Source organism: Melanotaenia boesemani, chromosome 18, assembly GCF_017639745.1.
Source record: "Melanotaenia boesemani isolate fMelBoe1 chromosome 18, fMelBoe1.pri, whole genome shotgun sequence".
Classification (NCBI taxonomy): domain Eukaryota; kingdom Metazoa; phylum Chordata; class Actinopteri; order Atheriniformes; family Melanotaeniidae; genus Melanotaenia; species Melanotaenia boesemani.
In genome coordinates, this window is record NC_055699.1 from 21,331,240 (window position 1) to 21,344,000 (window position 12,761).

Here is a 12,761-nt window from a genome sequence, read left to right on the forward strand (position 1 = left end):
GTCACTAATGTTATTTTATTGTACTACTTCTTATTTACTTATTTATTCATGTATCTATTCATTCAGTCATTTTTAGATGGAAGGGTGGGCTGGTGTGTGTGTGTATAAGTGTGTGCATGTGACTGTGTGAAAGATTTTATTGAGTGTTTTTATTCTTGTGTTTTTAGTCATGTAAAGAACTTTGTGTTGCCTATGGCATGAAAAGTGCTACAAATAAAGTTTGATTTGATGAAGGCAGTGTCAAAAATTTGTATATTAAAAGAATGGCTCACAAATGAACGGCTCACAGCTGTGAATCGTTCATTTAAGAGTCGTTCAAAAGAATCGATTCGTTCATGAACGTCACATCTCTAATTAAAAACATTCTTTACAAAATAGATCATTATAAAAACTTTAACACTGTGGATAATTATAAGACAGCACTTAATTTCCCAGAATACCTTGCTCTATCCAACATTTCGGACATTTACTTTAGAGCAGGGGTGCCCAAGTCCGGTCCTCGAGATCCACTATCCTGCAGCTTTTAGATGCATCCCTTCTCCATCACACCTGAATGAAATGACCGGTGTGTTACCAGGCCTCTGCAGAGCTTAATGACATGCAGATGACATCTGATTCAAGTGGGCTGGAATCAGATTGGGCCTCCGTGAGGACTGAAGGTGCAGCTCCATCCAGCTGAGAGTCTCCTCTTCTTTAGATGAGTTTTTAAAGTTCAAGTAAAAATCCTTTTACAATAGTTTGTTAGCTGAAGTTGTTTCAGTTTAAGTAAACATGTGACCATCTTCTAACAGATGTTTGTTAATTAAAGTAAAAGATTTCACAGAACAGAGAAGTTTCCATTTAGATCCTTTTTATTGAATCCAAAACCAGTAAATTGTAAAAAGTTCAGGTCAGCTGTTCATCAAACGCATCGTTTCAGTAACATCTTTAAGAATAACATTTAATTATCATTGCAGATAATTACAACAAAATCAGGTTGGCACACAATAGCTGGTATGTACACTTTTAAACATTAAATAAGAAATAGAAACCCAATACGAACGACTAAAATACATGATAGTACTTAAAAAGCATTTCATACACATGTAAATGCAAGTTAACCAAGTTAAATGCACAGCATTAAAAACAAGTTAAAAGTAAGATTAAAGCATTTTAAAATCATCAGTTTTACACACATGATGTTGAACACAGACGTTCAGAAGTTAAGCTGAGTTTTAACATGTTTTCACTAATCTCATGGTTTTATTTGAGAGTTCTGACTGTTGTGTAAAAGATGCGGCGGTCCTGGTTTGGATTGTTCGGTAACGTCGGCCTGACTGCAGTTCAAGCGCACGGTGAGCAGGAGATGAGTCCTCCGGGATCTTCCTCACCGTCCTGAGGCAGCGTGAGGCCAAGGTCTCATCCAGAGCAGTGTCTCTGTACAGCCTGCTGATTTCTGCAGATGGAGGCCAGCAGATGTTCAGAGGGTCTTTGTTGCTTCTTGGTGCAGCTGGGTTTAGGATGCTCTTCATCATCGCGGCGGGTTGAATCCCTGGTTTAGGGTCTGGGAGCAGGTTTGGTGCAGGAGTGTGTTCAGGGGATGGCGGCGCTGCTGAAGCTTCCTGGGATGTGTTGACGTCCACCATCAGGAGCTCTGAGGAAAGTGGAAATGAGAAGAAAGATGTAAATTCTCAGGATTTATACAAACAGAATTTATAAAGTTTTAACCAACATAATGTTGAATTTAACTTCAATACAATATAGTGGACGTCTGTATTAATTGTGATTTTAGAGGTTCGTGGTGGTCGGCAGATGAAACACACAAAGTCAGAGTGCTAGAATAAGTGTGTCAGGTTTATTCCCCGCAGCTCATGACACTCATCATTACATCTCAATGGGTTCAGCCTTATAAGCATAGCATAGCTTGCCCTACCTTTGACACGGACTGGAGAGCCAACAGTCCCGGTAGAGTGGCTTAGAAAACCCCGGCTGGGCGTTCGTATACGTAACCCGCAGCAGACTCTACCGAGATGTGGGATTTCCCCGTCTTTATACTTATTTAGAAAAAACACAACATCGCATGAGAGAGAGGATGGCCGGTCCTTCCCACAGGCGAGGATGAGTCCTGAGATCCTGTCTTGTAAACATATTTACAAGACACCCTTTTCTCACCCTTCCAAAGATAGGCAGTTACACAGTTCCCAAAACAAGCAGAATAATATAACATGCAGGTGGTCACTTGGGAACAAGCAGTTATATAACACCAATAGTATACAGATGGTCATTTTAGGACACAAATTAGATATTCCCATATCATTCCACCTCTGGCCTAAAATGGCCTTAATTCATAAAACCTTCACCTTCCCAGATAACATCATCATCTTCAGTATGGCCAGGAGCATGTTGATACTCCTGGCAGATAGTATTGACCCAATGACACACGAAATCTAACAACTCCATTCGCGTGGCAAATACATCATTGTGCACCCATCGATCTTGATTACTCCAGTGCATATAAGTGAACTGATCTACATCAGTATCTGTATCCACAGTTACATGATAACACATCGTTCCATAAGGTCCATCTTCTGCTAAAATATGTATGTGCATCATATGGTCCTAGACAATCGTTGTTTAATCCGGCGTATATAAAGACATGTTAATACATTGCATAGCGTCAATACACATAAAATAGCCACAAGAATCAATAATGGTGGAGCTACATATGTTCTAGCGGTGACAGACATTCCTGAAAAAATGTCCCACCAGTGATGAGCACTGTCCATCTCCACCATCCTTGCTGCATGCAAAACCTGTTCCCGGTTAACTAGAGTTGTTACTAAGGCACGGGTAACATTCTGAGAATGGCTAGACATAATATCTTTAAGATCACGGGAGCGAGACAGTACACTTTGGAAACGCTCCAGAGAAATTCGCCATGGTAGGTGTAACACTTTCCACTGGACAGCCGTCAGATGAGATTCTGTGGTAAAGTTAGTCAACCTGTAAGTTACATTGTGCCAATGCCATAGGTGTAAACCTTTTAAACAACCTGAGAACGGTACAGTAGGCAACTGAGTATGGTTGTGAGTAGTAGCTACGCAAAGGGTGTTGGGGCCCACTTGCCATAGCATGTCGCTAGCTGGTTCTATAAACCATTCACACAGTGCCGTGTCTCCTGTAAAGCATGGATTTCTATACCCTTTAGATAAGAGGCAGGCTTGGCCTCGATCAGTAGTTTCACAGTCCGTCAGGTCATACGTGTGATTGGTTTGGGGACTAAACCATTCACCGTGAGTTCTCAAAAACATATACTTATTATGTACGATCAATGGTAATACCTGAAACTTACAGATGGTGATTACTTGAGTAACATTCCACTGTATCCAACTTACTGTACACATGGTCATATTACATCGAGTCTGTTCAGGTTTTATTTGTAACCATAAAGCATCAGATATATCAAACAATCGTCTCCATTCATTTGGGTTAGGTGTAGTTATTACCCGTACAAACCTCTCCTCCTGTAGTCGGGAATATATCACCTGTAAACCACACACAGTTGCATCAATAGCTTTGGTTACATTTATTAAAACATCGGCAGTGTCATTAAACAATCTAGTTTGCCATTTCAACTGTTGTTGTAAAATGATTGCAGTCTCTTTTTGGGGTCCTATAGGGACCGGCATCCAGTTCCCCAGGCGATGAACGGCCTGGCTAGCTTTATTTCCAGTGTTGGGCAACATTGTCCAAGTGATTTCTCCTGTTCGAACCACAGCGTGTGCTTTTTCCTGGCAGGTCGTCACCAGTGGAGCTGTATGATTTTTAATTACTAGTTCCTTTGGCAATGCGTCCACTGGGTAAATAAAAGGGTTAGTCCGATTATCTATGGTTGTAGCATTTCTTAACTGATAAATTGGCAATGTAACAGGCCTCATTGTTGTTGCGTTCCTCCAGCCCATTCGAAACTGAACCACTTCCTCCATCGACTGGTGGGGGGTCATCGCAGTGACAGTGAGGGCAGCTAGCAGCATGCCCCAGCAGGCAGCACCACCAGGTCTCAGGCGGGCCCTAGCGAGGATCCTTCTGCGTCCCCTCCTTATTGGATCTTCCGATCAATCTCCTCCACTCCCACTCAGACATCCACCAGGCACACCAGGCTGAAAGAGACACATGACTTCAGAAGAATATAGCACACAGCATTAGTCTTTTAAATCCAAATCCCCCTTGACCTCTAGTAGTAAACACCTGTGGTGTTGTTATTTCTTGCACCATTGTCATATTACATGGTTTTATTACCAGCTGAGCTATTTTGTCACCTTTAGTGACCACAAACGGTTCAGCAGCTATATTTACTTGTCAGGTCCAAAACCTGCTGAGCCGTGGCTCGCAGTGGAATTTAGCATCATTTTGTTTTTTCCACATTTTAACACTTTCGCACCATGACCATTTGAGTGAGTGGTGTCACTCCTTCTGCAAGGGGTCTGTTATTAATTTGTTTAACCACCTCTGGTAAATTGCGCTTCCAATTATCTAAACTATTATCACCTGAGGCTTTCCTCAGTGAGGATTTTAATAATCCATTTAGTCTTTCAATTAACTCATAACTCATCTACCTCTGCCAGAGCCACGATCACACAACTGGACTAAGTCAACCACTTACTGCAACCTATAACTGTCGCTCTGATACTATATATCATATAATTATACAATATTTGTATCCTTTGCACATCATTCAACATTCTGTATCATCTTTGCACATCCTTTATTTACATAGTCATCATCTTGCCACTGCACTTTATCTGCCAATCCACTCTGGATTTCTATCTTTATTTTATTTCTATTTTTATTCCACTTTTACTTCTATTTTTTATTCTGTCTAACCCTGCTGCTTGTGGGTGATATGGAATGTGATAAATCCATTCTACATGGTTTTCCCATAACGTTGCCTTTTGATTACTAAATTTACAGGGGTGAACTATCAATACTCCAGAATAAGTATCTACAGCAGTACATGCATATTTACAGTTCTGTGAGACTGGCAATGGTCCAGTAAAATCCATCTGCCAGATTTTCTAATTCTCATCCCTTGTACAGCAGAAGCAGGTCTGTCTACAGCATTTAACATTAATGTCAACACCAGGGGTCTGTAATGTGGAGGACTGGTTTTTATCAGCTGATCCCGTACTGATTTGGGCACATTCATATCAGCCCATGCATCAGCCGTTCCCAGAAACACTCCTGCCCTCATCATTAACTGAGCCATATCCTCAGTCTGGCGACGACGGGTCACTGGTTTTGCCTGATACCAGTCTAACCCTTCAGCCTCGTCCCAGACATCCTCATCCCACTTCATGGGATCCCAACTAGCATCCTCCCGTACCCGTGCAGCCACGGTACGGACTTTGGCAGGGTCAGTACGGCGGGGCGGTCTCCTCCGCATTTGCCACCGAGTCTGAGCCAATCCCACCAAAGCTTTGTTCAAACAGTGATTCAGTGCGTCTTTCTCTGCCTGCATTTTCATTACTTCTTGCCTGGCTAAAGACAGCTGTGTTTCCAACTGTTCTTTTTTCTCCTGCGATACACGCCATGCTGATGCACAAAACCACGCACGCCTCTGAATCCCCCCCAACGGGGATGTCGGAGGAACAACAATTTCTTTAAGCACAGGCAATGCAGCCGCTAGAGAGCCGTCCTTTACAGCATCTCCCCACGGCTCGGGACGACCACCGCCGTCCCGCAGACAGAGCGCAACTTCACTCCATTCGCCAGTCCAACCTGGCACATCAGATTGCTCCACGGCGGGAGGCTTCTTATTATGTTTCATAAACATTTCTGCAGCCACCAAATAACATCAATTACAATGTATTAATTGTTCGTGACGCCAATAATGTATTAATTGTGATTTTAGAGGTTCGTGGTGGTCGGCAGATGAAACACACAAAGTCAGAGTGCTAGAATAAGTGTGTCAGGTTTATTCCCCGCAGCTCATGACACTCATCATTACATCTCAATGGGTTCAGCCTTATAAGCATAGCATAGCTTGCCCTACCTTTGACACGGACTGGAGAGCCAACAGTCCCGGTAGAGTGGCTTAGAAAACCCCGGCTGGGCGTTCGTATACGTAACCCGCAGCAGACTCTACCGAGATGTGGGATTTCCCCGTCTTTATACTTATTTAGAAAAAACACAACATCGCATGAGAGAGAGGATGGCCGGTCCTTCCCACAGGCGAGGATGAGTCCTGAGATCCTGTCTTGTAAACATATTTACAAGACACCCTTTTCTCACCCTTCCAAAGATAGGCAGTTACACAGTTCCCAAAACAAGCAGAATAATATAACATGCAGGTGGTCACTTGGGAACAAGCAGTTATATAACACCAATAGTATACAGATGGTCATTTTAGGACACAAATGAGATATTCCCATATCAACGTCCACTCAGTCATAAGCTAAAGTCCAAAAACAGCCATGAATATTTTCTACAATGTCATCAAATCATTTAAATACACTTGACGGTGTTATCTTTAGCTCATGGTGACTTTGGACTTACTTCATGTTCTTTCTTTCTGGCTGGGAGCTCTTCATCGCCATGGAAACCTTGGATGTACAACAGGAAGTTGGGTCTCTGTGGTCCACCTTGTTTGTCCTTCGGGCCGACGGCCGTGTGTCATCTCAGTCATGATCACCTCAGTGAAACGAAGAAGTCAAAGAAGAAAAACTGTATCAGTGACTCTGACAGTAAATGAACAAACAGATGCAACATTTCCAGCTAACACACACTTTCTCTACAGTTTAATCTGAGATTATTGTAGGACACGTTCAGGACAGAATCACTAACTCACCTTCTTCACACATCGTGTGAATCCTGGTTCCTCCTTCTGTCATGTGGACGGATGTAAAGGAGACAGACTGGAACCAGGATTCACACGTCGGTGGAACCATTTCTGGTCCTCTGGACTGGATCGCGTGGGTCACCAACTCAAGCTCTGTGGACGTCCACTCAGGATCATGACCTAAAGCAAAAAACAGTCAGGAATATTTTCTATAATGTCACAAAAATGGTTTAAATAAAGTTTGTAATGTTAAACCAGAAGGCCTTACTTGACATGTTGTCTCTGTCCCTCTTTGGGTCTGGACTTCTCTCTTCTTCCAGCAAAGATCACTCAGTAAAACAGAAGTCAATAAAAAAATCTGTCAGTTCTTTAATACTTAGTTAACAAACACAAACAGCATCTGTAAGCTAAAATATACGACTTTATGTATATTTGACTCTAATCGTTTAGAAGACTTTCTGCTCAACAAAGAGTCTTTTACTGGCCTTTTTGCACATTTTGTGTCCAGCGGTAACTCAGGTGGTAAAGCTGGTCCTCTGTTCATGTCTGGGTTGAGGAGGAATCAGGTCCAGATCATCAGCCTCCTCAGCGTAGCATTGGGTCCTCTTCCTACTACACTCACGGTATCAGTAGATTTGACATTATAACATCAACAGGCCTGGTGCAGGGCTCAGGCTCTGACAACCCTTACAGATGCAAGTTTTCAAAAGTTGATCCAGGGACCAGATGAAGGAAAGCCCTGCTGCAAGACCTACCTGAGGCGTCACCAGTCCTGTAAGACTCAAAAGGTTAAACATAGAAATATACACGTATACAAATGAAGAAAAAATGATCTCCAGATGGAAAACAGTCACATCTGAAGAAGCAACATTCAGCCCCTTCCTGTTGCTGAAGTCCATGACTGATGGTTTATGCAACTAAAGTTGTCCGATCTAAAGTTGTCAGATCCTGCAGCATAAAGGAGTTGACAAGATTAGTCAGAGTCGCTGTCATCGTCCCACCTAGGTCTCTTCACAGTGAGGTCAGTGATGCCACACCTGCTCTTCAAGGGGGAGCTGAAGCCAGAGGTTGAGGGAGTCGAGTCTGGAAAGGACTGCTCCTCTCCAGGGCTCTCCTCGCAGCTCTCCCTCTGCCTCTTTGCAGTGGACCAATTCCCGTCCTCTTTTGGGAGGAGCTAGGGACAGAAGCTGAGGAATCAGAGTCCTCTGCAAAGCTCTCCTGAAGATCCCAGAGGCCAAATGGAGAGATCCTTCCTGAACAAACCAAAAACTGTGGCCGGTCAGGAAGGTCTCCCTCTGGGGGTGTGATGTGATGTTGAGGAGCATGATGAGGAAACTCAGGTGGAATATGGTCGTCGTCTTCCTCAGAGCACACGCTGCTGTACCCAGAGTCCTCAGAAAGACTTTCATTACTATCTGTCCACTCTGAACTATCAGGCACCTCATAATACTCCTCAACATCAAGATCAGATTCCTCACTGTCAGAGAATTGGGGGACCCCATTCAGAACAAGAACCTCACCAAAAGGAAAAGGGTTACCTTCATCTCCATCGATGATCGCCAGCGCAGGGACCCCGTCGAAGTCGTCTGTGAGGACGAAAGTCCAGGTATAGATGTTTCTCTCTCAAATTACAGGTTTTAAAGTCATACATTTTTTTTTACTAAAACAATCTCCTCCCTGAGCCGCCAACTTATCGTGGGGGAGGAGTTTGTGCGTCCTGATGATCCCAGCGGCTATGTTGTCAGGGGCTCAGGCTCAGGTAGGGTCACCCATAGCAAACAGGTGTCTAGAGGAGGGACCAGACGAAGTGTGGGTGCATTGTGCGCTGGGCGGCTGCCAGAGGCGGGGACCCTGGTGGTCTGATCCTCGACTGCAGAAGCTAGCTCTAGGGACGTGGAATGTCACCTCTCTGGCAGGGAAGGAGCCTGAGCTGGTGCGCGAGGTTGAGCGGTTCCGGCTAGATATAGCTGGACTCACCTCGACGCCCGGCTTGAATACCCGAACTAAAATTTCACTAATGGAGACCCAACCACAACCAACCCATTACATCCATCAGTTAATCCCAAAGTAAAAACAGAATGTGATACACTGGCATTCAGTGGTGGCGAAAGCAGTTTAACTACATGATCCACGCAGTTACAAATCCTTCTAGAGACAGAAAATGATCCATTTAAGCAGAATGGATCATTTTTCATCTTAAAAGTTTACTGTGATTACGCTTTCGCCACAAAAACACTGTTTTTTTTCTCCAAACAGGATGTAAATCAGATGAGAGACAGAAACAACATGAACTTGGAGCTTTAAACAAAGAGCCTGTAACCTTTGTAAACTCAGCTGATTGGTGGCTCGAGTTGACGCTCAGAACTTCAGGCTGCCGTCAAAACGTCACGTTCTGAATTTTTAAACTTTTAAAATCCCATTGTTTCTATGGTGACCAAAAAAATGTGTTTTCACAGCATTTTTACACACACTAAATAAATAAATAAAAGAAAGACTGAAACACAATTCACGCTTTCTTTTCAAAATAACTGACTTTTTGATTACTACATCAAGACAATGCGATTAAAATTCCCGGGAAATACACGTTTTACCCGGGAAAGCACCATTAATTTCCCGGGAATTTAAATATACACAAACCAACCCTTCATTTATAGCACCCAAAACCAACTGTCATCAATTTGTTGTTTTCATAACACTAAAGAAAAATGTCCCCGTCTTTAAATTTAAGGTTTACCACATTTTGTTTAAGAATAAACTATTTAAAAAAAAGAAAAACAAACATGATTTACATACCAGCCAGGAAGCGGTCCTCTCGGTAAGACGCCATCCTCTCCAGCAGCTTCTGCTTCTTTCTCCGGTTCCTGTAACAAGTTCACAACCAACCAAACAGTCCGGTCGGTCCACCACCTACACCTGCCGGTCCGGTGAGATCCTCCGTCCACAAACTCTTCACCTGCCGGTCCGGTGAGTTCCTCCGTCCACAAACTCTTCACCTGCTGGTCCGGTGAGTTCCTCCGTCCACCAACTCTTCCAGCAGCTGTCTTGCTCCGGTATCAAGTTGCTCTTAAGGTGCTCTTAAGCGCTCAGGTTGTCTCCACTCTCAGCTCAAGTGAAAAGGGGAGATTAAAACTCTCCACGCGCTTTTTGTAGCAGCTGGAACGTTCCGTTTCCATGACGATCTGATTTTAAATAATATTGACGATATAGGTAATTATAAAAACTTTAACACTGTGGATAATTATAAGACAGCACTTAATTTCCCAGAATACCTTGCTTTGCAATAAGAACTGTGAATCCATATGGGGCGCCAAGTGTAAAAGTTCAGTATAAAAGTTGTAGCTGACACATTTTCATTATTTATCTCACTTTTCTCACATTTAGCACATTTTTCCTACATTTTCCTACATTTAACATAACTTTTAACCACATGTATAATGGTCAAACAGAACATCTAAATCTAAATGTTAAATCTAAATCTAAATGTTATATGTTAAATCTAAATGTTAAATCTAAATCTAAATGTTATGTTAAATCTAAATGTTAAATCTAAATCTAAATGTTATATGTTAAATCTAAATGTTAAATCTAAATCTAAATGTTAAATCTAAATCTAAATGTTTAAATCTAAATGTTTAAATCTAAATCTAAATGTTATATGTTAAATCTAAATGTTAAATCTAAATGTTATATGTTAAATCTAAATGTTATATGTTAAATCTAAATGTTATATGTTAAATCTAAATGTTAAATCTAAATCTAAATGTTAAATCTAAATCTAAATGTTATATGTTAAATCTAAATGTTAAATCTAAATCTAAATGTTATATGTTAAATCTAAATGTTAAATCTAAATCTAAATGTTAAATCTAAATCTAAATGTTATATGTTAAATCTAAATGTTAAATCTAAATCTAAATGTTAAATCTAAATCTAAATGTTATATGTTAAATCTAAATGTTAAATCTAAATCTAAATGTTAAATCTAAATCTAAATGTTATATGTTAAATCTAAATGTTAAATCTAAATCTAAATGTTAAATCTAAATCTAAATGTTATATGTTAAATCTAAATGTTAAATCTAAATCTAAATGTTAAATCTAAATGTTATATGTTAAATCTAAATGTTAAATCTAAATCTAAATGTTATATGTTAAATCTAAATGTTAAATCTAAATGTTATATGTTATATGTTAAATCTAAATGTTAAATCTAAATCTAAATGTTATATGTTAAATCTAAATGTTAAATCTAAATCTAAATGTTATATGTTAAATCTAAATGTTAAATCTAAATCTAAATGTTATATGTTAAATCTAAATGTTAAATCTAAATCTAAATGTTATATGTTAAATCTAAATGTTATATGTTAAATCTAAATGTTAAATCTAAATCTAAATGTTATATGTTAAATCTAAATGTTATATGTTAAATCTAAATGTTAAATCTAAATCTAAATCTAAATGTTGAACCTAAATGTTTCGAATATATGCTAATTAACCCCGCCCCTTTTAGCCTCAACCAATAGGCTAGTAGGGAAACACTCGCGCGCGCACACACACACACAGGCGCTCGCACACACGTCTTTACTGTGAATGTGTTGGTTGTTATATCTTAAAAACCAAAGCAGCACAAACGAAGATTTTTTCAGCACAAACCAGCACTAACGCAGCACAAACGATCGAGACCATTTTTGTTCAATTTGGACAATGTGGGGGGCTGGATGAACTTACAGTGACCTTAAAAACATGTTTTAATATTGTAACGTCCTGCCGGACGTGTAAAGAACAGGTCGGAAGCTTCTCCAAGAACGGCAGCTTTATTGCTCTCAATAACGGTTACTGTTGGCCGTAACCACGCCGTACACTTGACAACAGCTCTCCCTCCAAGAACTTTTTGAGCAGAGAAGAAGAAGAAAAGAAACTACTCCCCCTCCTTTTCCCCGCCCCTCGAACATTTTAACACTCATAACATTGGCTAGAACCATGGGAGAATAACACAACTCTTAACATTAGTGGGACCACTATGGAACCGCTACAATATATTAAAAACTAAAGCAGCACAAACGAAAATGTTTTCAGCACAAACCAGCACTAACGCAGCACAAACGATCGAGACCATTTCCGCTGTGTTTTGCGTGGGGTGGGGGGCCAGCTTCACGCAGGTCATCCACCGACACATTCACAGTAAAGACGTGTGTGCGAGCGCCTGTGAGTGTGTGTGCGCGCGAGAGTGTTTCCCTACTAGCCTATTGGTTGAGGCTAAAAGGGGCGGGGTTAATTAGCATATATTCGAAACATTTAGGTTCAGCATTTAGATTTAGATTTAACATTTAGATTTAGATTTAACATTTAGATTTAACATATAACATTTAGATTTAGATTTAACATTTAGATTTAACATATAACATTTAGATTTAGATTTAACATTTAGATTTAACATATAACATTTAGATTTAGATTTAAACATTTAGATTTAGATTTAACATTTAGATTTAGATTTAACATTTAGATTTAACATATAACATTTAGATTTAGATTTAACATTTAGAATTAACATATAACATTTAGATTTAGATTTAACATTTAGATTTAACATATAACATTTAGATTTAGATTTAACATTTAGATTTAGATGTTTGACCATTATACATGTGGTTAAAAGTTATGTTAAATGTAGGAAAATGTAGGAAAAATGTGCTAAATGTGAGAAAAGTGAGATAAATAATGAAAATGTGTCAGCTACAACTTTTATACTGAACTTTTACACTTTGCGCCCCATAAATCCATCAGTAAAACATTACACTTTATTCACCATTTGAAATATGTGCTATTTTACCTTATACCATACTCTATTTGAAATACAGTGACTATCTAATCACACTATTTCTCATTTGCTTGTGAAAGTCTTAATCATGAATCTTGAGATCTTGTGAAAGCGAAGTAG

The 12,761-nt window shown here is 40.1% G+C and overlaps 2 protein-coding genes across 3 annotated transcripts in view; one reads left to right on the top strand and one right to left on the bottom strand.

Moving 5' to 3' along the window:
* LOC121628730 (NACHT, LRR and PYD domains-containing protein 12-like) overlaps positions 1-12,761 on the top strand; it is a 354,419-nt gene that overhangs the window by 73,010 nt on the left and 268,648 nt on the right. The window lies entirely within an intron of this gene.
* On the bottom strand, positions 834-7,296 carry LOC121628746. 2 transcript variants are annotated; one of them, XM_041968057.1, is made up of 4 exons: positions 7,086-7,296; positions 6,827-6,997; positions 6,535-6,670; positions 2,171-4,139 (listed from the first exon to the last, which is right to left on the bottom strand). In XM_041968057.1, exon 4 carries the CDS (start codon positions 4,011-4,013, stop codon positions 2,589-2,591), a length of 1,425 nt encoding a protein of 474 aa, XP_041823991.1. In that variant the 5' UTR covers positions 4,014-4,139; positions 6,535-6,670; positions 6,827-6,997; positions 7,086-7,296; the 3' UTR covers positions 2,171-2,588. The 2 variants fall into 2 exon arrangements, 1 of the variants encoding a protein (XP_041823991.1); XR_006008239.1 differs by lacking the exon at positions 2,171-4,139 and adding an exon at positions 834-1,633 and having other exon boundaries at positions 6,535-6,997.